Below are 25,100 nucleotides of genomic sequence, written 5' to 3'. Positions count from 1 at the left end.
AAACACATGAAAAGATGCTCAGTATCATTAGCTATCAGAGAGATGCAAATCCAAACCACAGTGAGATACCATTTCACTCCCACTAGGGTGGATAAGATTAAAAAAAAAAAAAAAACCCAAAACGAGTGTTGACAAGGATGTGGAGAAATTGGAACCCTTATCCATTCCTGGTGGGAATGCAAAATGGTACAGCCATTGTGGAAAACAGTGTGACAGTTTCTCAAAACACTAAAAATAGAACTACCATACTAGAAATTCCACTCCTAGGTATTATGCCCCAAAAACTCGAAAGCAGAGACTGAAACAGAGACTTGTACACCAATGTCATTTCAGCACTGTTCACAATTGCCAAAAGGTAGAAACAACCTAAATGCCTATCAACAGATGAATGATAAAGAAAATGTGGTACATACATAGGATGGAATACTACTCAGCCAGTGGGAGAAATGAAGTCTTGATACATGCTGCAATATGGATGGAACTTGAAGACATTATGCTGAGCAAAATAAGCCAATCACAAAAGGACAAATATTGTATGACCTCACTTATATAGTGGTTACTTATATAGTGGTTACTGGGGTGGAAGGCAGGGAGAAAAGGGAGGTTAATGATGATGGAAAACTCGCCTTGATTAAGGGTAGGGCTGCACAGCTGATTGATGTAATTGCTGCCAATAAGTTGTACACCTGTAAAAAGCTGAATTGGCAAGAGTTGTGTGATAGATATATTTACAACAACAACAACAACAAAAATAGCTGAGGCTGCTTATGTACAACCACACACCTCATGGGATTTGGTTCCTTGGTTTGGAGGTTTAGGGTCATGGTTTCATGGGACGCCCCAGTTAATTGGCCTGGTAATGTGTTTAGTGCCTCTGTTGTACCTCCTGGCTCAATGCATAGTGCCTGGGGTCTTAAAAGCTTGAGCGGCCATTCAAGGCACAGCACCTGATCTCTAGTCACCTGGAGCAACAGAGCAAGAAGGAGAGTCAGGAATAGGAGGAGGAACTGGAAAGTGCGGCTAATTGCCTCCATGAACAGCTGCCCCCTTTGCCGTGAGATCAGAAGTGGATGGTGCCGGGCTACCAGTACTGATCACTTTGATCAAAGATTCCATAGGAGAATCTGATCAAAAGGGGGAAAATGTAGAACAGAATTTAAAATTTTCATAGACTCTAGACTTCCTGGAGCCATGGAGGGTGGGTAAACCCCTGAAACTATTGCTCTGGGATAATCTAGATCTTAAACCAAAAATATCCTCTGAATTCATCTTAAAATCAAACAGTAGCTTAGCTTAACCAGTAAAAAATGTCCACCTTGAGCATTCTGCTCTTTTTTAGGATTTATATGGGATCAGATTGACTACAGCAACTTGAAAGATTAGATAGGAAACAGGATGCAGTCAGTTTATGTTAGTGAGGGAGGAACAGCTCAGGAAAGGAGGATGAGAATGGTTGCACAACTCAAAGAGTGTAATCAGTGTCACAAAATTGTACCTGTAGAAACTGCTGAATTGGCATATGTTTAACTGTATGTATTCTCAACAACAACAAAATAAATTTAGGAAATATATGATAATATGGTTAATAATGAATAGCCCAGAAAACTATGATAGTGTCTTAAATATTTCATTATAGATGCGGTCCACTAATTGACCTTTGTAAAGGTCCACATGTAAGACACACTGGAATAATTAAAACCATAAAAATTTTCAAGGTAAGTATTAACTTTTTTTAATACGATAAATTTTAGTTTGAACTAGATAATAAGATTTCTATCATATCTTTTATAGTCTCATCATCATGACATTTAAAAATACCTCATTGTTACCTGAATGAGAATAAATATAATGTTTTAGAATTTTGATAATTAGAAGAGTATATGTAGCTTGTAATTGTTTATCATTTAACTTTGTGTTACAGTGCATTTCTTTTTCATGTGATATTTTAAGATACTGTTCTGTGTACTACAGTTTTCTTGAATCACCCTAATGTGAGCAAGAAAATTTGTCTGGATGTGAGAATAACTTACCACAGGAAAAATAAAGAACAAAAGGGGCATGACAGTGTAATGGAGAACACTTGGCTCTGGGAATCAGAAGCAGGGCCCCTGTTTCTGTTTTGCCAGGACCATGGCTTTTTGTAGTCCTCACCTGTCTGGGCCTTGGTTTTCTCACAGGTAAAGTTATAGGTTGGATGACAACACTGTTTTTTTGTTTTAATAAGTTTATTTTTTGTTGTTGTTGAACATATACACGGCAGAACATAAACAATTCACCAATTTCTGCATATCCAATTCAGTGACATTGATTACATTCTTCAAGTCATGCAAACATTCTCACCCTCTTTTTCCAAATTGTTTCTCCACCATTAACATAAACTCACTTCCCCCTAAGCTTCCTATCCAACCTTTTGAGTGACAGTAGTCTTAACTGTTGATCCATAGATGCCAAAAAAACATTAAAAAAAAAAAAATGTATTGTGCTAGAACATATATTGCAAAAAAAAATTGCTGTTTTAACCATTTTTTGGTGTACAGTTTGGTGACGTTAACTACCTCTGCCATGTTGTACATCCACCAAGCTACCATCACCACTGTTTCCAGGATTTTTTCATCATCCTAAACAGAACTCAGTACCCCTGAAGCAGTAACTCCCCATTCCCGCTTCCCTCCAGCCCTTAATATTACCCCTAATCTACTTTGGTCTCTATGTATTTCCCTGTTGTAGATGTTTCTTGTGAGTGGGATCACATAGTATTTGTCCTTTTTCAACTGGCTTATTTCACTCAGCCTAATTTTAATGTTTTCAAGGTTTATCCATGTTGTGGCACATAGAAGGACCTCATTTCTCCTTATAGCTCAGTCATATCCCATTTATGTACTTGCCACATTTTTTTTTTATCCATTCATCTGTTGATGGACACTTGGCTGTTCCCACCTTCTGGCTGTTGTGAATAGTGCTGCAGTCAACAAGGCAGAACTTTGCTTCCTGATACGTCCTCCTTCTCCCGCCCTCTCCTCCGTGCTAGCGGTTGCTATTTAACATTCCTTCATTTTCACTCTTTTCTCACTGTCATGCCTCGAATTCACAGCAGATTTTTTACATAGTTTACTGATTAATTGTATAATTTGGGCTGGCAAGGTTTAATTAGGATCTTCGAGGTTCTTTCCAGCACTACCAAAAGTATTCCTTAAGCAAACTGTGTTGAAGTTATGGTGGAAAATTGTGTACATAGGTAATAGCACTTTTATTTATGACAAATATATAATATGGTTACTGATACCTTGTTTGATGTTTAGAATTCCTCAACATACTGGGAAGGCAATCCTGAAATGGAAACATTGCAGAGGATCTATGGTATATCCTTTCCTGATAACAAGATGATGAAAACCTGGGAAAAGTTCCAAGAGGAAGCCAAGAACCGAGATCACAGGAAAATTGGGAAGGTAGGCCCCAAATCCTAATCACTATTGAGATAGAAACATTTGTGGTTTCCTTGGTTTGTGATTGCATCTCATTAAACTAAATATGTTTAAAAATTTTTCTTCTACTCCTATCTGCTGTTATGCTTGCCGTCATAGGCTGCTGTTAGTTCCTTCATGCTCGTATCCTTAAAAATGTCTTCTAAACGCTTTCCTTCCTGTATATTTATTAGATTTTAAAAATTGCACCCTTATATTATTTTATCGTGGTACCAGAATAAAGTTGCTTTTTAGATTGTGTCCACATGATAGAAGACTTTGTATTTGGGGAGCAGAGCAGTGTGGTAGGAAGTGAAAGAGATTCGAAAGCAAGGAGGCCTGGGTTTAATCTCACGTCTTTCACTGATGAGCTTTTACATGCTGGGCAAGATAGTCCCTGGTGAGACTCAGGATCCTGGTCTGTCTTGCAGGCTTGCAGGGCTGATGTGAGGACAGACACTGGTAACGGTGCTCAGCAGGTGACAGCTATCCATGGTCAGGAGCATCCCCCCTCCCACAACAGACTTTTCTGATCTTTTTGCCACATTGTTTCACCATTAGATCTTACTTTACGTGTGCTAAGAAAATTAGCATTAAACAATAAAAGGTCAAATAAAAGCTAAGAAGGCACTGATGGTTCAGAGGTAGAATTCTCGCCTTCCACGTGGGAGACCCAGGTTAGATTGCCCGCTGGTACACCGCAGGTGAAGCCACCACACATCTGTCGGCGGGCCGTGCGTGGTGCTATGCCGGTGAACAGGTTACAGCGGAGCCTCCAGGCTAAGCTGGACCAGGAAGGAAGGCCTGGCGATCTACCTCCGAAAATCAGCCAATGACAACCCTATAAATCAAACGGTCCGATGCTGTAGAATATGGGGTTGCCATGAGCCAGAGGCTGACTTGACGGCAGCTGACAAAATAGAAGCTAAGTTTAAAGCTAAGTGACCATAAACATTAACTACAGTTTTACACGTCGTATCACATGTAGTTAGGTGGTAAGTACTGAGGGGCTTTTGAATCTCCATTATGAGAAGATGGAAATGATGCCTGGGCAGACAGGCTTTATCCCTCGCATGTCACATATATGCAGTAAATATGAAGCAGCAACAGGGGAAGTTTGAAGTGCAATTATTGTTTCACTCTAGGAACAAGAGCTTTTCTTTTTTCACGATCTGAGTCCTGGAAGCTGTTTTTTTCTTCCCAGAGGAGCCTTCATTTACAATACACTTACGGATTTCATACGAGTAAGTTAATTTTTAAAATATTTTATTCTTAATTCAATTTAACTTTGCTATTTTCTCTCATAATAAACAATTTTATGTTAGTAATATTAATAAGAATTTTGAACATGAAAGAGAGATACTGGATTGTACCTTCTAATAAAAACATTGAGATAATTCCTGTTTTCCACAGATAAAGTGCAGTCTTGGCATTTACTAGCTGTACCTATATGAAGTTTCTAGAGCATGTACAATACGGAGACAAGCATTGACCAAATGTGGAACTCCCTGTGAAAGAGGAGAGAGGCTAAATGTCTGATCTGGCACAGGACACGAAGCTAGGAAGCGTTGCTTTGCAAAATGTGGTCTGGGGACCAGTGGTGTGCTTCATTTGTCTGTGAAGTGATTCACAGGTGATCTGGCAGCTCCAGAGGAAAGAGTGAACAAAAATTTTATAAAATACCTTTAAGAATTGCTTTTTGAGAGAGAATTTTTTCCCCCTAGACTAATAGAAGTTCATGCACTGGTGTTTACATTGTGGGGACTGCGTAAATACCGTCCACACATCCACGTGGACTGCTCAGATTAGGTTTCCTTTCCTGCACCTTTTTATCTTTCCTGGAATTAATAATTACCAAAGATTTTCATCTTTTTCTATGTGCCTATCACTAATTAACCCTCAGACTTTCACTCAAAACTGCAGAACTCCTTGCAGCTTATTCCGATGGTTCAGGTAATTATTCAGTTAATTGTTGTTTCAAGCTCAGCCCTTTTCACTCCGTAATTAACTTGCTGCTGCCAAGATTCCTGCCATCTGTTGTCTTGGGACTTTGCGTCATCATCCTGGCTACTTCTCCTGACGTTTCTGCCATGTTGAAGCCCCTATTTCCTGATCCCATGCCTTCCTCTTTCTCGGTCATCCCTCTCATTTGGGTGGAGCGCTTTCCTCAGTAACTCCCTGAGAAAAGGTGCATGGCATGTGCTGGTTGTTTTGTCTCCCTCCTTCTCTGTCTGCACCCTGGAGGCTGGCCTCTAGGGACTGTATCACCTGGGCTGCCAATCTTCCGAGAGAATTTGTATCTGAAAATAGCAGGCAGTGGTAGGAGATGAGAGGACTGGGTGAGGGAGGGGATGAACAGCGTGGGAGTGAGCCTTGAAGAATCACTGAAAATTGTCAGAGACCAAGAGGGAAGGGAGGACCACCACAGCTGCGGTTTTGGCTGTGCTGTCTTACTGGAACATCAGCACAGCCTTGGTAGCATGGACTCAAGGTTGGAGGTGGACTAGGTGGAGAGAAAAAGAAAGCCTTTACGGAGGCCTTAAAGGAATGTCTCATCTCTTATAGATGCAGGACAGACTCAGCAAATGATCAGGCCCAAGGCCTGCTTGTATGGGTTACAGAATGGTAAAGCCGTTTAAATACATGACCCCAGTGGTCTCTTACGCTAAGGTAGGGGTGCTGACTGGGGAGCAGTGGGTCCCTGAGCCTTGAAATGGGAATATTTGACAGACACAGATGAGGTTGAGAACTTTTAACTCCCAAATACCCTTGTCTGAAGGAATTGACCTTTTCAGGAGTAAAAAAAAACCTTTCTGGGACTTAACATGTCTTTTCTATTGGCTTTGAGTTATATGGCCTGTCTTTTTCCCATATCTAGTAATTTTTATTGTTTGCCAGATATTATATAAAATAACTGCAGGATTGAAGGCAGATCACTCAATCTATTCAGGGACTAAGCTGGGTTAGGGCTGGGCTTCCATTTTGATAAGAATCTATCTACCTCTGATTTATCCCTATTTCTAGGATATGGCCTTCTGAGGCTTTCAATTGAGAGTCTGGTGGGTCTTTGTCTCTACAGCACTGAAAGACCTCAGGAGAGTCAGTTCTGCCCTTCTGAGATGTTCTAGTACTAGGTAACAAGCTATTCCTAGTGTTGCAGAGTGACAACTTTCCCCAAAGCCTTCTGCAACAAAGAGACCTGTATTACAACACATCAGAAAACAAAAAATGGGAGATGGGCAGCAAGCACTCAGGCTGTAAACAGACCAAAATCCAAAGAAGTACAATTTTCAGCTGCTTTTTATACAGTTTTGACAGCTGCTGATTCATTGTAAGGGTTCTTCAACGTGCCCTTTATAGTCATTGGAACACATACCTGTGAGTAAGTTACTTAGATGCTGTGATTCATTAAAGTAAAGACAAAGAACTAAGATCATGATTAGGTGACCTTTTTTGTTTTTCCTAAACCTGGTCTCTTGGCTCAGGGGTCCTGGGTCTGTCAAAGGATGGTTCTTTTTTATTATGTTGGCTACGTGTAGTATTGGGTAGATCTTTAACCCACTCCCTGGGGTAAATCATTGATTAGTTTTTGGTACGCATGTCCAGTCCACTGAACCGGTTAGAGTACCGTGTTCTGACCTTTGATGTAGTTTTTGTTTGAAGTTCTGTAGATCCTGGCAAACACGTTGGCCTTTCGTGGTTCCAGCCTGCTGTGGTTAGGTTAACCCTTTATCACTACTCTTATCCAGTTACCACATCAGCTCGAAATCCACGAATATGTCGCCTGAACCAGGTCCAGGTGCAGATGAGGCTCCTCAGGTGCAATTCCCTAGGCCCAGATCATGGACTACAGTTCCTTTCCACCTTAGGACCTGTGACCTAAAGAGATGAGCTGTCTGCCCCGTCCCCGCTTCTCACACAGTGTAAAATGATGACAGAGAAATCCAGTGCACTAGATGCTCCTATTGAAAAGGCGCGGGCGAGAATAGGAGGCGCACAGTAACCACCGACCCGTAGAAATTCTGACATCCCCCGGTTCCCTCTGCTCCAGGATCAAAAATCGCACGTGGGTTGTTGCTGTTAGTTGCCATGGAGTCAGCTCCAACTCATGGCGACCTTACATGTAACAGAGTGAGCTGTTAAGGATCCTGAGCCATCTTCACGATCGTTGGGATGTTTGAGCCCATTGTTGTGGCTAGGATGTCAATCCATCTCATAGAGGGCTTCCCTTATTTTTGTTGACCCTCTCCTTTACCAAGGAGCCCTGGTGGGGAAGTGGGTAAGAGCTCAGGCTGCTAACCAAAAGGTTGGCAGTTCAGATCCAACTGCTGCTCCTTGGAAACCCTGTGGGACAGTTCTGTCCTGTCCTACAGGGTTGCTATGAGTCAGAATCTACTTGATAGCACACAGCAACAACAACTGCTTCACCAAACACGATGTCGTTTTCTAGCATTTGGTTTTTCCTGATGACATGTCCAAAGTAAGCTATCTGAAGTTTGCTATCCTCACTTTTAAGGAACATTCTAGCTGTATTTCTTTGAAGATTTCTTTGTTCTTTTGGCAGTCCATGGTATATTTAATATTCTTCACCAACACCACATCACTCAATTTTGCTCCCTCTAGGCTCTGATTCTGCCCTCTGAGTCATCTTTCGTTTTCCGTAAGAAATGGCCCACATGTGCCCCAGAGTAGCTCTCAGTATTCTCAGCCTGATTCCTTCCTGTAGAAGGCTGGGGGTCCAAAGGCCTCATTTCATTTTGTGCTGTCTTTGTCCTTTTCAGCCTAAGCTAGTGCAGTTCCTTTAAAACATTGTGGGTCTTTTATATACATATATAACCAACACCATTAGGGAGAAGCCATGCCACATCTCTTTCTGGACAGATCCCTTCTACCTAGGACTCCCCGTGAGGCTGCTGGGAGACCATGCATTCAGGGGTCTTAAAAGCCTTAACATTTAACTGAGAGGGACAAGCACACCCTTAAGACTCTCAGAAGCCCTCCTAGGTATTCACTTGGATTGCTCTGAGGTTTTGACAAGGGGTCAGTCTTATAGCACTCTTAACATCTCTCTTTACTGAAGCCATGCTTTAGTGGTTGTAACCTGTTATTTTGTCTTTGTCCTGAAGCCATTTCTCATCTTGGGAATCTTCTGCTCGGAGAGTCCAGGGTTTAGAAAGTTTTATTTTTGAACTTAGCAAGTTCTGGCACTTTTATATTTCTTCTAAATTTGGCTCAAAAACTTAATAGTTTCCTCATTAGTTTACCTTTCTCTTTTTATGTTTTATCATAGGCAGCTAGAAGAAGCCAGTTGTCCCTTTCTACATTCTGTATGTACATCTCCCCAGGAAAATCCATGAATTCTTTGGATACTCTTTCTGTTTCCCATGTTACCTGAGGTGGAGGTGTTGCCAAATTTCTACCACCACATAACAAGAGTTCCGTTTTCCTCAAAATCCAACAGCATTTTCCTCATGGTCCTTCAAGTTTTCACAGACAGTTTCTTGAGTCGCTTCTAGCCTCTGCTCATCACCTGCCCACAAAACAAAAGCTACAAGTTCTAGCTTTCTGGCGTAGCAGCACCCATGTCCAGTGCCAAATTCTATTCTGGTTGTCTATTGCATTGTAACAAAATATTCCAAAACTTAGTGCCTAAAACTGCCATTTCATTATTATCTTTCATGTTCAAAGTGGTTCTTGCTCATCTGGATGGTTCTTGCATTGGGTTCCTTATATGATGGCAATCAGGTGGGGGCTGAGGCCAGTTGTTGATTGAGGTATAAATTACATTTATTAAAATGCACAAACCTGAAGCATACAGCTAGTGTACACGTATGTGTACATCTCTGCAGCCACCACCAAAATCAAGACATAGAACACGTCTATCCTCCCATAAGGCCCTCTTGCATCTCTTCACAGGCAGTACCTGCCTCCCTTCCTGCCACTGAGTTAATCTCTATGCTGATTTCTATCACCATAGATTAATTTTGCTTGGTCTTAATTTCATGTAACAGCATATACTCTTTTGTTTCTGGCTTCTTGTGTTCAACTAATGTCTGAGATTTATTCAACTTGTGTGTATAATAGTTTGTTTTTTTAAAATTGTTTTGAGGCTTTCCATTTTATGAATATAGTGTATTCTTCTATAGATGTACACTTACGTTGTTTCCAGTTTGGAGCTATTATAAATGAAGCTGCCATGAACATTCATATACACATATTTTGGTACACTCAAATACTCACTTCTCTTGGATATGTACCCAGAAGTGAAATTGTTGGGTCATAGGGTAGCTGTATGATTAACTTCTTAAGAAAATGCTGAACAGTTTTTATGTGGTTGAACTTTTATATTCCTTCCAGAAGTATATGATCATACCAGTTACTCCACACCTTGTTAACACTTAGTACTATCAGTCTGTCATTCTGGTAGGTGTAATGGTGGTTTTATTTTGCATTTCCTGGATGAAAAATGGTGCTGAGAGCCTTTTCATATGCTTATTGGCCATTTGGACATCCTCTTTTGTGAAGTCCTTGTTTAGCTATTTTGGCCATTTTTTAAATTGGGTTGTCTTTTTGTTATTGATTTGTAGGAGTTCTTTCTGTATTCTGAATATGAGCCCTTTGTGTTGTGTATGAGTCTCTATGTATTGTGTATGTTTTTTTCAGTCTGTGGCTTGTTTTTTTACTTTCTTAATGAAGTCTTCTGGCCAACAGTTCTTAGGTTTAATGAAGTCCAGTTTATAATTTTTTCTTTTCAAGTTAGTGTTTTTTATGTCCTTTTTCAGAAATCTTTGTCTGCTTCAGACTCATGAGGCTATTCTCCTGTGCTCTTTTATGGAAGCTTGATTATATTTGCTTTCTTAAGGCTAGGATCTACCTTGAATTAATTTTTAGGATCTGTGGAAGGTAGAGGTCAAGGTTCATTTTCATCTGCAGCGGCTTCAATACCATTTATTGCAATGGCATCTTTGTCCTAAGTCAGATAATCATATGTATGTGGGTCTGTTTCTGGGTATTTATTCTGTTCCTTTGGTCTCTTTATCTGTCCTTGCATCAACATCACATTGTCTTGATTACTGTAATATAGCTTAATTCTTGATCTCAGTAGTTTAAATTCTTCAGTTCTGCTCATCTTCAGGATTATTTTGGCTATTCTAGATTCTTTGCATTTCTATGTAAGTTTCAAAATAAACTTTAAATTTCCTTTAAAGAAAATTTTGGGATTTTGACAACCACCGTGACAAATCACAGCAGAGGCACCTGGACAGAAAAAATAAAAAGCAGGAGAAAAATGTAAAACAAAAAACCAAATTCACAAAAAAGCTCCAACTTACTGATCTGACAGCAACGGGGAGAACCCCCAAGACTATCACCCTAAGGCATGCTTCTGACCTGGAACTGAAGCCATTCCCAGAGACCACCTTTCAGCCAAGTAATTGACAGCCCATAAAACAGACAGTAACACTCAAAAGGAACATGTTCCTTAGAACAATCGGTTATTTAAGATCAAAGGAAAACATTTGCCGAAAAGCAACGATGAGAAGGCAGGAAGGGGTAGAAAATCCAGATGAAAGGAAACAGGGAACCCAGGGCAGAAATGGGGAAAGTGCTGACATATTATGGGGAATGCAGCCAGTGTCATGGAATACTTTATGTACAAACTATCAAACGGGAAACAGTTTGCTCTGTAAACTTTCACCTAAAGCACAATTAAAAACTAATGATCCAGCAATCCTACTCCTAGGAGCATATTCTAGAGAAATAAGAGCCGTCACACGAATAGACATGTGCACACCCATGTTCACTGCAGCATTGTTCACAGTAGCAAAAAGATGGAAACAACCTAAATGCCCATCAACAGATGAATGGATAAACAATGATACATACACACAATGGTATACTGCGCAATGGTAAAGAACAATAATGAATCTGTGAAGCATCTCACAGCATACATGGGTGAATCTGGAAGGTATTATGCTGAGTGAAATGAGCCAATCACAAAAGGACAAATATTATATGAGATCATTACTATAAAAACTCATGAAAGCGTTTACACACAAAAAGAAACAATCTTTGATGGTTACGAGGAAGGGGAGGGGTGGGGATGGAAAAACACTAAATAGACAATAGATATGGGGTAACTCCCCCATGTGTCTGTCAGTGTGTCATACTGTGGGGGCTTGCGTGTTGCTGTGATGCTGGAAGCTATGCCACCGGTATTCAGATAAGAGCAGGGTCACCCACGGAGGAAAGGTTTCAGCTGAGCTTCCAGACTAAGACAGACTAGGAAGAAGGACCCAGCAGTCTACTTCTGAAAAGCATTAGCCAGTAAAAACCTTATGAATAGCAGCAGAACATTGTCTGATATAGTGCTGGAAGATGAGCCCCCCAGGTTGGAAGGCACTCAAAAGATGACTAGGGAAGAGCTGCCTCCTCAAAGTAGAGTTGACCTTAATGAAATGGATGGAGTAAAGCTTTCGGGACCTTCATTTGCTGATGTGGCACAACTCAAAATGAGAAGAAAAGCTGCAAACATCCATTAATAATTAGAACATGGAATGTACAAAGCAGGAATCTAGGAAAATTGGAAACAGTCAAAAATGAAATAGAATGCATAAACATTGATATCCTAGGCATTAGTGAGCTGACATGGACTGGTATTGGCCATTTTGAATCAGATAATCATATAGTCTACTATGCTGGGAATGACAACTTGAAGACGAATGACTTTGCATTCATCCTCAAAAAGAACATTTCAAGATCTATCTTGAAGTGCAGTGCTGTCAGTGATAGGATAATATCCATACCCCTACAAGGAAGACCAGTTAATATGACTGTTATTCAAATTTATGCACCAACCACTAAGGCCAAAGATGAAGAAATGATTTTTATCAGCTGCTGCAGTCTGAAATTGATTGAACATGTGATCAGGATGCATTGATAATCACTGGTGATTGGAATGCAAAAGTTGGAAACAAAGAAGAAGGGTCAGTGCTTGGAAAATATGGCCTTGGTGATGGAAACAATGCTGGAGATCGAATGATAGAATTTTGCAAGACCAATGACTTCTTCACTGCAAATACCTTCTTTCACCAACATAAACGGCGACTATGCACATGGACCTCACCAGATGGAACACACAGAAATCAAATTGACTACATCTGTGGAAAGAGATGATGGAAAAGCTCAATATCATCCATCAGAACAAGGCCAGAGACTGACTGTGGAACAGACCGTCAGTTGTTCATATGCAAGTTCAAGCTAAAACTGAAGAAAATCAGAACAAGTTCACGAGAGCCAAAATATGACCTTGAGTATATCCCACCTAAATTTAGAGACCACCGGAAGAATAGATTTGACGCATTGAACACTAGTGACCAAAGACCAGACGAATTGTGGAATGACATCAAGGACATCATACATGAAGAAAGCAAGAGGTCATTGAAAAGAAAGAAAAAAAAGACTAAGATGGATGTCGGAGGAGACTCTGAAACTTGCTGACGAACGTCAAGCAGCTAAAGCAAAAGGAAGAAATGATGAAGTAAAAGAACAGAAGATTTCAAAGGGAGGCTCGAGAAGACGAAGTATTCTAATGACGTGCAAAGAGCTGGAGATAGAAAACCAAAAGGGAAGAACACGCTCAGCGTTTCTTAAGCTGAAAGAACTAAAGAAAAAATTCAAGCCTCAAGTTGCAGTAGTGAAGGATTTTATGGGCAAAATTTTAAAAGACTCAGGAAGCATCAAAAGAAGATGGATGGAATACAGAGAGTCATTATACCAAAAAGAATTAGTTGATGTGCAACCATTTCAAGAGGTAGCATATCATCAGGAACCGATGGTACTAAAGGAAGAAATCCAACCTGCTCTGAAGGCATTGGCGAAAGACAAGGCTCCAGGAATTGATGGAATATCAATTGAGATGTTTCAACAAACAGATGCAGTGTTGGAGGTGCTCACTTGTCTATGCCAAGAAATATGGAAGACAGCTTCCTGGCCAACTGACTGGAAAAGAACCATATTTATAGCTGTTCCCAAGAAAGGTGATCCAACCAAATGCGGAAATTATAGAACAATATCGTTAATATATGGGGTTGCTATGAGTCGGAATCGACTCAACAGCACTGGGTTACTGGGTAATTGTTAACATCACACACAAGCAAAATTTTGTTGATCATTCCAAAACGGCTGTAGCAGTATATCAGCAGGGAACTGCTGGAAATTCAGGCTGGTTTCAGAAGAGGACATGGAACCAGGGATGTCATTGCTGATGTCAGATGGATCCTGGCTGAAAGCAGAGAATACCAGAAGGATGTTTACCTGTGCTTTATTGACTGTGCTAAGGCATTTGTGTGGATCATAACAAATTATGGATAACATTGCGAAGAAAGGGAATTCGAGAACACTTAATTGTGCTCATGAGGAACCTTTACATAGATCAAGAGGCAGTTGTTCAGACAGAACAAGGGAATACTGATTGGTTTAAAGTCAAGAAAGGTGTGCATTCTTTCACCATACCTATTCAATCTGTACGCTGAGCAAATAATCCAAGAAGCTGGACTATGTGAAGAAGAACAGGGCATCAGAATTGGAGGAAAACTCATTAACAACCTGTGTTATGCAGATGACACAACCTTGTTTGCTGAAAGTGAAGAGGACTTGAAGCACTTACTAATGAAGATCAAAGACCCCAGCCTTCAGTGTGGATTGCACCTCAACATAAAACAAAAATCCTCGCGGCTGGACCAATGAGCAGCATCATGATAGACGGAGAAAAGATTGAAGTTGTCAAGGATTTTATTTTACTTGGATCCACAATCAAGAGCCATGGAAGCAGCAGTCAAGAAATCAAAAGACACATTGTATTGGGTAAATGTGCTGCAAAGGACCTCTTTAAAGTGTTGAAAAGCAAAGATGTCACCTTGAAGACCGAGGTGCACTGACCCAAACCATGGTATTTTCCATCACATCATATGCACGTGAAAGCTGGACAATGAATAAGGAAGACCAAAGAAGAATTGACACCTTTAAATTGTGGTGTTGGTGAAGAATATTGAATATACCATGGACTGCCAAAAGAAAGAACAAATCTGTCTTGGAAGAAGTACAACCAGAATGCTCCTTAGAAGCAAGGGTGGCGAGACTGAGTCTTACAAACTTTGGACATGTTGTCAGGAGGTACCAGTCCCTAGAGAAGAACATCATGCTTGGCAAAGTACAAGGTCAGCGGAAAAGAAGAAGACCCTTAACGAGGTGTTGCAGCTCAGTGGCTGCAACAATGAGCTCAAGTATTACAACGATTGTAAGGATGGTGCAGGTCCAGGCAGTGTTTCATTCTGTTGTGCATAGGGTCGCTATGAGTTGGAACCTACTCTACAGCACCTAACAACAACAAAGGGGTAAATTTGGTAAAGTGTAAGACAGTACACAATACTGGGGAAGCCAGCACAGCCTGTACAAAGCAAGGTCACGGACGCTGCATAGACACATCCAAATTCCTTGAGGAACTGAATTACTGGGCTGAGGGCTGTGCAGACCACGGACTCAGGGAACATATAGCTCAGTTGGTATAACTTAGTTTATAAAGAAAATGTTTTATAGTCTACTTTGGTGAGCAGCATCTGGGGTCTTAAAAGCTTGTAAGTGGTCATCTAAGATGTTCCACTGGTCTCACCCTGTCTGGAGCAAGGAATAACGAAGAAAACCAAAGACACAAAGGAAAGATTAGTCCAAAGAACTAATGGACCACAAGAACTACAGCCTCCACCAGACTGAGTCCAGTACAACTAGATGGTGCCCGGCTACCACTACCAACTCCTCTGAAAGGGATCGCAATAGAGGGTCCCGGACAGAGCTGGAGAAAAATGTAGAACAAAATTCTAACTCACAAGAAAAGACCAGACTTAATAGCCTGACAGAGACTGGAGAAACCCCAAGAGTACGGCCCCCGGACACCCTTTTAGCTCAGTAATGAAGTCACTCCTGAGGTTCACCCTTCAGCCAAAGATTAGACAGGCCCATAAAACAAAATGAGACTAACGGGGCCCACCAGCCCAGGGGCAAGGACTAGAAGGCAGGAGGGGGCAGGAAAGCTGGTAATAGGGAACCCAAGTTTGAGAAGGGAGAGTGCTGACATGTCGTGGGGTTGTTAGCCAATGTGATAAAACAATATGTGTATTGTTTAATGAGAAGGTAGTTTGTTCTGTAAACCTTCATCTAAAGTACAATAAAAAAAAAATTTCTGGGATTTTAATTGGCATTTAATCGATAGATTAATTTGCCAGTAATTGACAATTTAACAATATATTGAGTTTTCTGACTCACAAATATGGATTTTTTTCAATTTATGTGTTCATTATTTTCCCTCAGTAATATTTTATAGTTTTTATTTTAGACATCTAGCACACCTTTCATCAGGTTTATCCCTAGGTATATAATGTGTTTTGACAAGGATGACTCTCAAAAGCACATCTTAAGCCAGAGAAGTCACACAGAAGACTACATAAAGGATGACTCTATTATATGACATTTGAGAAATGGTGAGACTATAGTGACAGAAAGATGACCAGGGAGGGGGCCACAGGATAGAAGAGGCATCTGACTATAGAGGGTCAGGAGGGAAGTTTTTAGAGTGACAAATGCTCTTTTTCTTGAATGTGGAGGAGGTTACATGAGTGTATTGGCAAAAAGTCATTGAATTTTACACTTATATTTGGTGAATTTTATTGCATGTCAGTTATACCTCAGTAAAGCTACGTTTTTCCCCAAAGTCTATTTTGGTATTAACATAGGCAAACCACCTTTCTTACGTTCATGTTTGCATGATACATCTTTTTTCTATTCTTTCATATCCTGCCTGTCTGTGTTTCATATTTAAAGTGTGTTTCTTGAAAAAGAATATTGTTGGGTCTTTTTTTTTTAATTCAGTCTGATCATCTGTGTCTTGTGTGTGTGTGTTGAAAATACACGTAGCAAAACATATGCAATCTCAACAATTTCTACAGGTACGATTCAGTGACATTGATTACATACTTTAAGTTGCGCAACCATTCTTGCTATCCTTTGCCAAGTTATTGTATCACCATTAACATAAACTCAGTACCCTCTAGGCAAAACCTGCCCCTCTTTCCTCTCTTCAAAGCCTGGTAACCACTAATAATCTTAAAAAAAAAAAATAGTTTCTATATATTTTCTTATTTCATATACGTGATGTTATACAGTATTTGTCCTTTTGTGACTGACTTATTTCCCTCAGAGTGATGATTTCAGGGCTGATCCATGTTGTGGCATGCATCAGGACTTCATTTCTCTTTATGGCTAAGTAATATTCCATTGTATGGATGTACCACATTTTGTCTCTCTGGTCGTCTGTTGGACATTTTGGTTGTTTCCACCTTTTGACTATTGTGAACAGTGCTTCATTGAACATTGGTGTACAGGTTTCTGTTTGTGTTCCTGCCTTCACTTCTTCTGCGTATGTACTTAGGGCTGGGATTGCTGATGTGTATTTTTTTTTTTTTTCTACGTGCTTCTCCATGTTCCTCTAGTCTTTCTCTCTGAGAGAAAGGATCCAGTTGGTTCTGTTAGTCACCAGCCAGTAGAGGGTGTGCATGAGGGGCAGATGCTCAGTCAAGCCAAGCTGCCTCATGAGCCACTGACTCGTCCAATAGCAGTGCCTTTGGCTCATGCCAAGTCCTGCCCTCTTCATTTGTGGCCAGAGTGGTGGGCTGTGGGGCACCAAGCACAATACAGAAGCAATCCTCCATGTGGGCCACTTTTCTCAGAAGGGGCTGGTGTAACTGCCAGGCACCTTGACATGTGGCCTGTCTAGAACTGCTGCATTTCTGTGCAGAGTCATGCAGGGGGGCTAAATGGGCACGTGGTCCCCACTGAGAGGCGGGAATTCCACAGTTTCTGAGCTTGTGACTCTGAGGTGAGATGACCTCCCCTTACGTGTAAGTGACGGAGAGTGAATTCCTGGTCGTATATTGGTCACCGATTGTATGGAAAACTGATGGTGAATAAATGGGGAGATCTTGTCACTCACCTGAAATTCTCTTCCTTTGCATCTGGAACATGTCTATCAATGGGTTCTTTCTCTGTCTTTCTTCCCTTTAAAACATTTTTGTTGTAAATTTTCATATAGTACAATTCACAGTTTTTGGTGCACAGTTTTATAAGTTTTGACAAATATACAGAATTGTACTACCGCCGTAACAATCAAAATATGGAACAGTTTAGTCACTCCAAAAAATTCCCCCATACTACCCTTTATAGTCAGCCTCTCTCACCCTTAGCCGTAGGTAACATTGATGTGTCCTCCATCCCTGAAATCTTGTCTTTTCCACAGTGACGTACAAATAGAATCAAAATCGCATGTAACCTTTTGAGACTAGCTTCTTTCACTCAGTGTAACACCCTTGAGATCGATCCATCCAAGTTGTTGTGTGTATCAGTGGTTTACTCCTTTTATTTTCATTGTATGAATGCATCATTTTGCTTATTTCCCAGTGGAGGGACATTTGGGTTGTTTTCAGTTTTGGGCAACTATAAATGAAGCTGCTATAAACATTCCTGTACAGGTTTTTGTGTGAACATAGGTTTTCATTTTATGTGAGTGTAAAAAAAAAAAAAAAAAAATTTTTTTTTTAAATACCTAAGAGTGTGATTTCAGAGTCATATGGTACATTTATGTTTAACTTTATAAGAAAATGCCAAACTGTTTTCCAAAGCAGCTATATCATTTTGCATTTCCACCAGCAGCGTGGGGCTTCCTTTTGTGCAAGTCTCTTCAGTTGCCCCTTTGAATTTTCTGGAATCTGCCTGATCCATTGATGCATGTCTAGGAACCGTGGAGCAGAGATGGGGATAGCTCTTCTCATTATTATAGTCGAAGAATTTTTAGTTCCTCGTCCCACAACCTTGGGTTCATTGGATTTCCAAACCAACCTTGTTTTTGCAGACATAAGATTTCAAAACATTTACCTCCTGTGCAGAGAAGGCTTTGACGGTGCACTCAAGGGTCTAGTGAAGGAAATATTTAAAGGGGTGTGGGTAGAGTTAAGGTAACTAACAAGGGGTGGTGGGCACCCAGGGATTATCAACAGCAAGAAAGCCTTTACCCCTCCTCCCTAGGCCTAAAGGGGTGAGGGGAAGGCATAGTGTTACCAGAACTCAGAGAGAGCTTAATGCCATGGTAAGGGGGTCACCCAACAGAGGCTATACAGCTAGAGCCAGAGTGAATCCAAGGCGAGGAATGAGTAGGGAAGGGGAAATAAATACCCTGACCTCTCTCTTCTCTCACTCTCTGAATCCTTTTGGGACTTCCTGTTGGTCAAATGGAAACGCTGGTGGCATGGTGGTTAAGAGCTATGGCTGCTAACCAAAAGGTTGGCAGTTTGAACCCACCAGGTGCTCCTTGGAAACCCCATGGGGCAGTTCTGCTCTGTCCTGTGGGGTCGCTATGAGTTCGAATTGACTCAGTGGCAGTGGGTTTGGTTTGGTTTTTGGGTATTGGTCAAATACAACCAAAAGTCAGAAGGCCAGTAAGCCTGGAGATAAGAGTACATAGAAGTTAGCTTTTAGGGACACAGAGCAGAGCAGAGAAGGGAGAAAATGTGTTAGTATGGGCAGGACAGGTAGTGGCAGTTGGAAAATAGCCAGCATGGCCCATCCTTTTGGCTACTCAGCATCCATTTTTGTCTTTTGCTTGAATGAAGAAATCTGTTTCCTCACACAAAGCCTCATTGTATCATCATGAAGTGATGTCAGTTCAATTTCACCTAAAATCTAAATTGTGACATTAGCCACATTCAGTACTCTTCATGTAAGGCTGCAGGGAAAAGAGGGAAAAGAAACAATGAAATGTTAACAGTTCCAGTCCCAGCCTCTCCACGTGGTCACGGGGCTGAAATTGATAAATCATAGTTTCCTTATTCCACTACCGATTCCACGTTCCCTTTGGCTTGCCAGCGCCTCAGATGGACAGTGTATTTTTCTTGGTGGGTAACCAAAATCTTCTTTCCACAGAACCAGGTTCCTAGTGGTCCTGCCTTTATTAGGTTGCCATGGCATCCTACTAACCATTATTGTCGGATGTGGGAATATTTAAAGGCTCCTCACTGAATTCCAGATACAGTTCCCCTTGCTCCCTTGTATAACAGTACCACAATTTCCCCTCATAATTGAGATCATCATTCCAGCCAATCTAGTAAGTCATTTTCAGCCTGTTGGTTCAATAGCACAAGGAACCCCAGATGGGCAAGGGATGGCCTCAACCCCCAACAGAAATATGCCTGGATTTTTTAGGTGGAAGAATTGTTTCCTTGGGCACTGAAACGTAGTAGCACCTGAAGTCCTTTAACTTCAGGAGGAGGAGACAGAATCACTTTCAGCACAAAGCTGATTCCTATGAGGTGGAGGTCATACACATCTCCACTCTCCAACCTGTTTACCAATTCTGCCACCAGCCAACATGGCACTCTCCGTTTCTCTTACTGCACTCTGTTATTTCTCTTTTGGGTTCGATAATTGATTGCAATGGCCCCGTAGAACTCACAGACCAATAGTTACAGTTAAGTGGTTTATTAAGGAAATAACAGGGTACATCTCAGGATCAAGATCAGGAAGTATCTAGGCAAAGTCTGGAAGGCCCAACCGAAATAGAGACACAGGCCTCCCTTTTCAGTGCAGGACAGCCCTCTAAGTTCCTCTCAGCCATGTAAGCAAACAGGCGCTTCCCTCTAGCCGTGCATGTGGCTTCTTAGCCATGCAGGCCTCCTCTCAGACCCCTCCGGACAGGCCTACTCTTTGCCGCCTCAGGACAGGCCACTTGGCCCTGCACACCTCTCTCAGCCCCCTCAACACAAGCCTCCTCTTGGCCCCCTTCGGACAGACTTTTTGGCCCTACATGCCCCCTCTCAGATGTGCAGACCTCTCTGCCGTTGGCCTCTGCGCTGCTAACTGACCCAGCTCGTAGCCAGTATAGCACTTTTGTCCAGCTCCGTTAGTTGCACTCCTAGCAGAAGGTTTCTGCTATCACCAGCGATTGCTGCAGGGCCCTTTCCAGGCCTCTTGCTGTCTTCAGTGTCATAGCCCTTGACCAGTGCTACAGCTGTTTTAGGAGGTTCCTTTTCTTTTCTCTCTCTCTGCTTCTCTCTTCTTGTTTCTCTTGCCTTTTCTTCTTTTTGCTTCTTCCTTCTGAAACCTCTGTAAGGTTGCCTGCAAGTATAAGCAAACTCCTTGTCAATTTCAAGGCATGGCCCTCCCAGTAGGGGCACGAACTGACTCATTCTCTTGGTGGACCATGGTCACTTATTTGCATAGTCCATAGTCATTTTATTTTCATAGTCTATAGTATATTGACAAATTCCTGCAAGATGAGTAAAATGGACCAGGGCTGAACAAAAAGTATCAAATCATCAAGTTCTTTACGGTTTACCCAGGAAATGTCAATCGACCTGGACAGAAGTCTGGAGTAGAAAACAAGGGCAAAGGTAACTCCTCACGGCTTAGGGGAAAAATCTCTCAAGCTATTTTTCCAAAGAACCAAGGCAAAAGGCCACATAAAGGAACTTATTTCACCACAGGCACCAAGGCACATTACTGAGAGATCCCAAAGCTCTGAGGATAAAGAGAAAATCACAAAAGTCTCCAGAGAGAAAAAGCCATAGACATAGGACTGGTAATCAGAATGGCATTGAATTTTTCACTGGCATCACTAAAAAGCAGAAGACAATGGGATAATGCCTTAAAAATGTGAAGCCTAGAAATCTATAACCAGCTGAAGTAGGCTGGCTTCTGGAATTCTCCCACTGATGGCTTCCTTTCAGCCTCCCTCAATCTTTGAAGGTGTCTCCTTGAAGACTAAGATGCATCTGACCCAAGCCGTGGTATTTTCAATAACCTCATATGCATGTGAAAGCTGGATGATGAATAAGGAAGACCGAAGAAGAATTAATGCCTTTGAATTGCAGTGTTGGCGAAGAATATTGAATATACCATGGAGTACCAAAAGAACAAACAAATCTGCCTCAAAAGAAGTACAACCAGAATGCTCCTTAGAGGCAAGGATGGCGAGACTACGTCTCACGTACTTTAGATATGTTATCAGGAGGGATCAGTCCCTGGAGAAGGACATCATGCTTGGTAAAGTAGAGGACCAGTGAAAAATAGGAAGACCCTCAAGAAGATAGATTGACACAGTGGCTGTGGCAATGGGCTCAAGCATAGCAACTATTGTGAAGAAGGTGCAGGACCAGGCAGTGTTTCATTCTGTTGTACATAGGGTTGCTATGAGTTGGAACTGACTCGATGGCACCTAACAACAACAGGTCTTCTAAGGTGGTTACCACTTGTTCATCTACTTTCCAGATTCTAAAGTTATTAGAGTGTTCATCTCTCCTTTTTTCTTTGTCCTTGTATATTTATGCCTTTATAAAACTCTCTTTACAGTTATTTTAGTGGGGTTTTGGGAAGGAGTTAAATGGAATTGCTTTAGTTTTTATAATAAAGAATGGCTTGAAAACATTTCTTTATGATGCTGACATTTAGGAGCTATGTAGGTGTTTTCAGATGGCCAGCTTACAAGGTGTAGGCAGAAATTCAGTACCTTCAATAGCCTGAAATTCTTACTTCAGGGATGAAATGTGATTTTTAATGTTTGGAATAAGCACCAGAATTTCTTTGGGACGCTGCACAGAGCTGCGAAGTGTTCAATCACTGAGGGTTCCCTGTTTTCCAGCACTAGATTTTTTTTAATTTTTAGAGAGTGAAATTGGTGACTGGCATCCTGTGTATTTTTCCCCAGCTTTTTCATTTGAAAAAGTTTAAATCTATAGAAAAGTTCAAGTGCAGTACAGTGAACATCCATCTGTTCTTCACCTAGATTCATCAGTTGTTAACATTATGCTTTATCTCTTTCTTATATATATGTGTGTGTCTGTAAGAGAGACAAAGCAATGTGTATATTATATGGAGATAAAACAATTTAGCTGTCATATATAGAAAATATGAAGAAAATCAGAGCAAGTCCACGAGAGCCAAAATATGACCTTGAGTATATCCCACCTGAATTTAGAGACCATCTGAAGAACAGATTTGATGCATTGAACACTAGTGACTGAAGACCAGACGAGTTGTGGAATGACATCAAGGATATCATATATGAAGAAAGCAAGAGGTCATTGAAAAGACAGGAAAGAAAGAAAAGACCAAGATGGATGTCAGAGGAGACTCTGAAACTTGCTCTTGAATGTTGAGCAGCTAAAGCAAAAGCAAGAATTGATGAAATAAAAGAACTGAACAGAAGATTTCAAAGGGCAGTTCCAGAATACAAAGTAAAGTATTATAATGACATGTGCAAAGAGCTGGAGATGGAAAACCAAAAGGGAAGAACATGCTAAGTGTTTCTCAAGCTGAAAGAATTGAAGAAAAAATTCAAGCCCCGAATTGCAATAGTGAAGGATTCCACGGAGAAAATATTAAATGACGCAGGAAGCATCAAAAGAAGATGGAAGGAATACACAGTCATTATAACAAAAAGAATTTGTCGATATTCAATGATTTCAAGAGGTAGCATATGACGAGGAACCGATGGTACTGAAGGAAGAAGTCCGAGCTGCTCTGAAGGCATTGGCGAAAAACAAGGCTCTAGGAATTGATGGAATATCAATTGAGATGTTTCGACAAACAGATGTAGCGCTGGAGGTGCTCACTCGTCTATGCCAAGAAATACGGAAGACAGCTTCCTGGCCAACTGACTGGAAGAGATCCATATTTATGCCTATTCCCAAGAAAGGTGATCCAACCGAATGTGGAAATTATAGAACAATATCATTAATATCACACGCAAGCAAAATTTTGCTGAAGATCATTCAAAAACAGCTGCAGCAGTATAGCGACAGGGAACTGCCAGAAATTCAGGCCAGTTTCAGAAGAGGACGTGGAACCAGGGATATCATTGCTGATGTCAGATGGATCTTGGCTGAAAGCAGAGAATACCAGAAGGATGTTTACCTGTGTTTTATTGACTGTGCAAAGGCATTCGACTATGTGAATCATAACAAACTATGGATAACGTTGTGAAGAATGAGAATTCGAGAACACTTAATTGTGCTCATGAGGAACCTTTACATAGATCAGGAGGCAGTTCGGACAGAACAAGGAGATACTGAACATTGGTTTAAAGTCAGGAAAGGTGTGCATCAGGGTTGTATTCTTTCACCATACCTATTCAATCTGTATGCTGAGCAAACAATCCGAGAAGCTGGACTACATGTAGAAGAATGGGGCATCAGGATCGGAGGAAGAATCATTAACAACCTGCGTTATGCAGATGACACAGCCTCGCTTCCTGAAAGTGAGGAGGACTTGAAGCACTTACTAATAAAGATCAAAGACCATAGCCTTCAGTATGGATTACACCTCAACTTAAAGAAAACAAAAATCTTCACAACTGGACCAAGGAGCAAAATCATGATAAACGGAGAAAACGTTTGAAGTTGTCAAGGATTTTATTTTACTTGGATCCTCAATCAACAGCCATGGAAGCAGCAGTCAAGAAATCAAAAGACGCATTGCATTGGGTCAATCTGCTGCAAAGGACCTCTTTAAAGTGTTGAAGAACAAGGATGTCACCTTGAAGACTAAGGTGTGCCTGACCCAAGCCATGATATTTTCAATCACATCATATGCATGTGAAAGCTGGACAATGAATAAGGAAGACCGAAGAAGAGCTGAGGCCTTTGAATTGTGGTGTTGGTGAAGGATATTGAATATACTGTGGACTGCCAAAAGAATGAACAAATCTCTCTTAGAAGTACAACCAAAATGCTCCTTAGAAGCAAGGATGGCGAGACTGCGTCTTACATACTTTGGACATGTTGTCAGGAGGAATCAGTCCCTGGAGAAGGACATCATGCTTGGGAGAGTACAGTGTCAGCGGAAAAGAGGAAGACCCTCAACGAGGTGGATTGACACAGTGGCTGCAACAATGAGCTAAAGCAAAACAATGATTGTAAGGATGGCTCAGGACCGGGCAGTGTTTCGTTCTGTTGTGCATAGGGTCTCTATGAGTCAGAACCAACTTACTGGCACCTAACAACAACGGTATAGGTATATGTTTTATATATAAGTGTAGTAGTTGTTTTTTTTGCTAAACTGCTTAAAGTAAGTTGTGGACATAATGACACTTCACCTCAGAGTACATATTTTAAAATCATTTCTAAAAACCTTGGCAAAATATAAATTTATAACACCAACAAAACAAAACAACCCAAACCTTTAATTTATGGAACCTTGTTTAGTCAGAATATATAGAGCCAACCACACAGCTAACAAATAATACTTAGTACCATTTCTAATGACTTATAGTTTTGTTAAGATTTTTTTTGCTGTTGTAATTTTGTAAAAACCAAGGGTAAGTAGAGAAGCTGACTGGATGACTGAAACCGAAGCTATCTATCATTGAACTGAAAAGGTACCTGGTGAAAAAAATGACAAATAATATCACCTTCCATGATGTTGTTGTTGTTGTTAGGTGCCGTCGAGTCAGTTCCAACCCATAGCGACCCTATGCACAACAGTATGAAACACTGCCCGGTCCTGAGCCATCCTTACAATCGTTGTTATGCTTGAGCCCATTGT

General features: G+C 41.0%; 1 protein-coding gene across 1 annotated transcript in view; it reads left to right on the top strand.

Moving 5' to 3' along the window:
• The window catches only part of TARS3 (threonyl-tRNA synthetase 3), a 103,993-nt gene that overhangs the window by 30,357 nt on the left and 48,536 nt on the right, over window positions 1–25,100 (top strand). Inside the window, exons 8-10 of the mRNA XM_049905777.1 lie at window positions 1,637–1,715; window positions 3,300–3,446; window positions 4,607–4,705. Coding sequence (XP_049761734.1) covers window positions 1,637–1,715; window positions 3,300–3,446; window positions 4,607–4,705 — 325 coding nt within the window. The remainder of the gene's footprint in view (window positions 1–1,636; window positions 1,716–3,299; window positions 3,447–4,606; window positions 4,706–25,100) is intronic.

The sequence above is a fragment of the Elephas maximus genome, chromosome 13, assembly GCF_024166365.1.
Source record: "Elephas maximus indicus isolate mEleMax1 chromosome 13, mEleMax1 primary haplotype, whole genome shotgun sequence".
Taxonomy (NCBI): Eukaryota; Metazoa; Chordata; class Mammalia; order Proboscidea; family Elephantidae; genus Elephas; species Elephas maximus.
The sequence above is the reverse complement of the archived record's forward strand: the minus strand, read 5'-3'. Positions and strand labels throughout refer to the sequence as shown.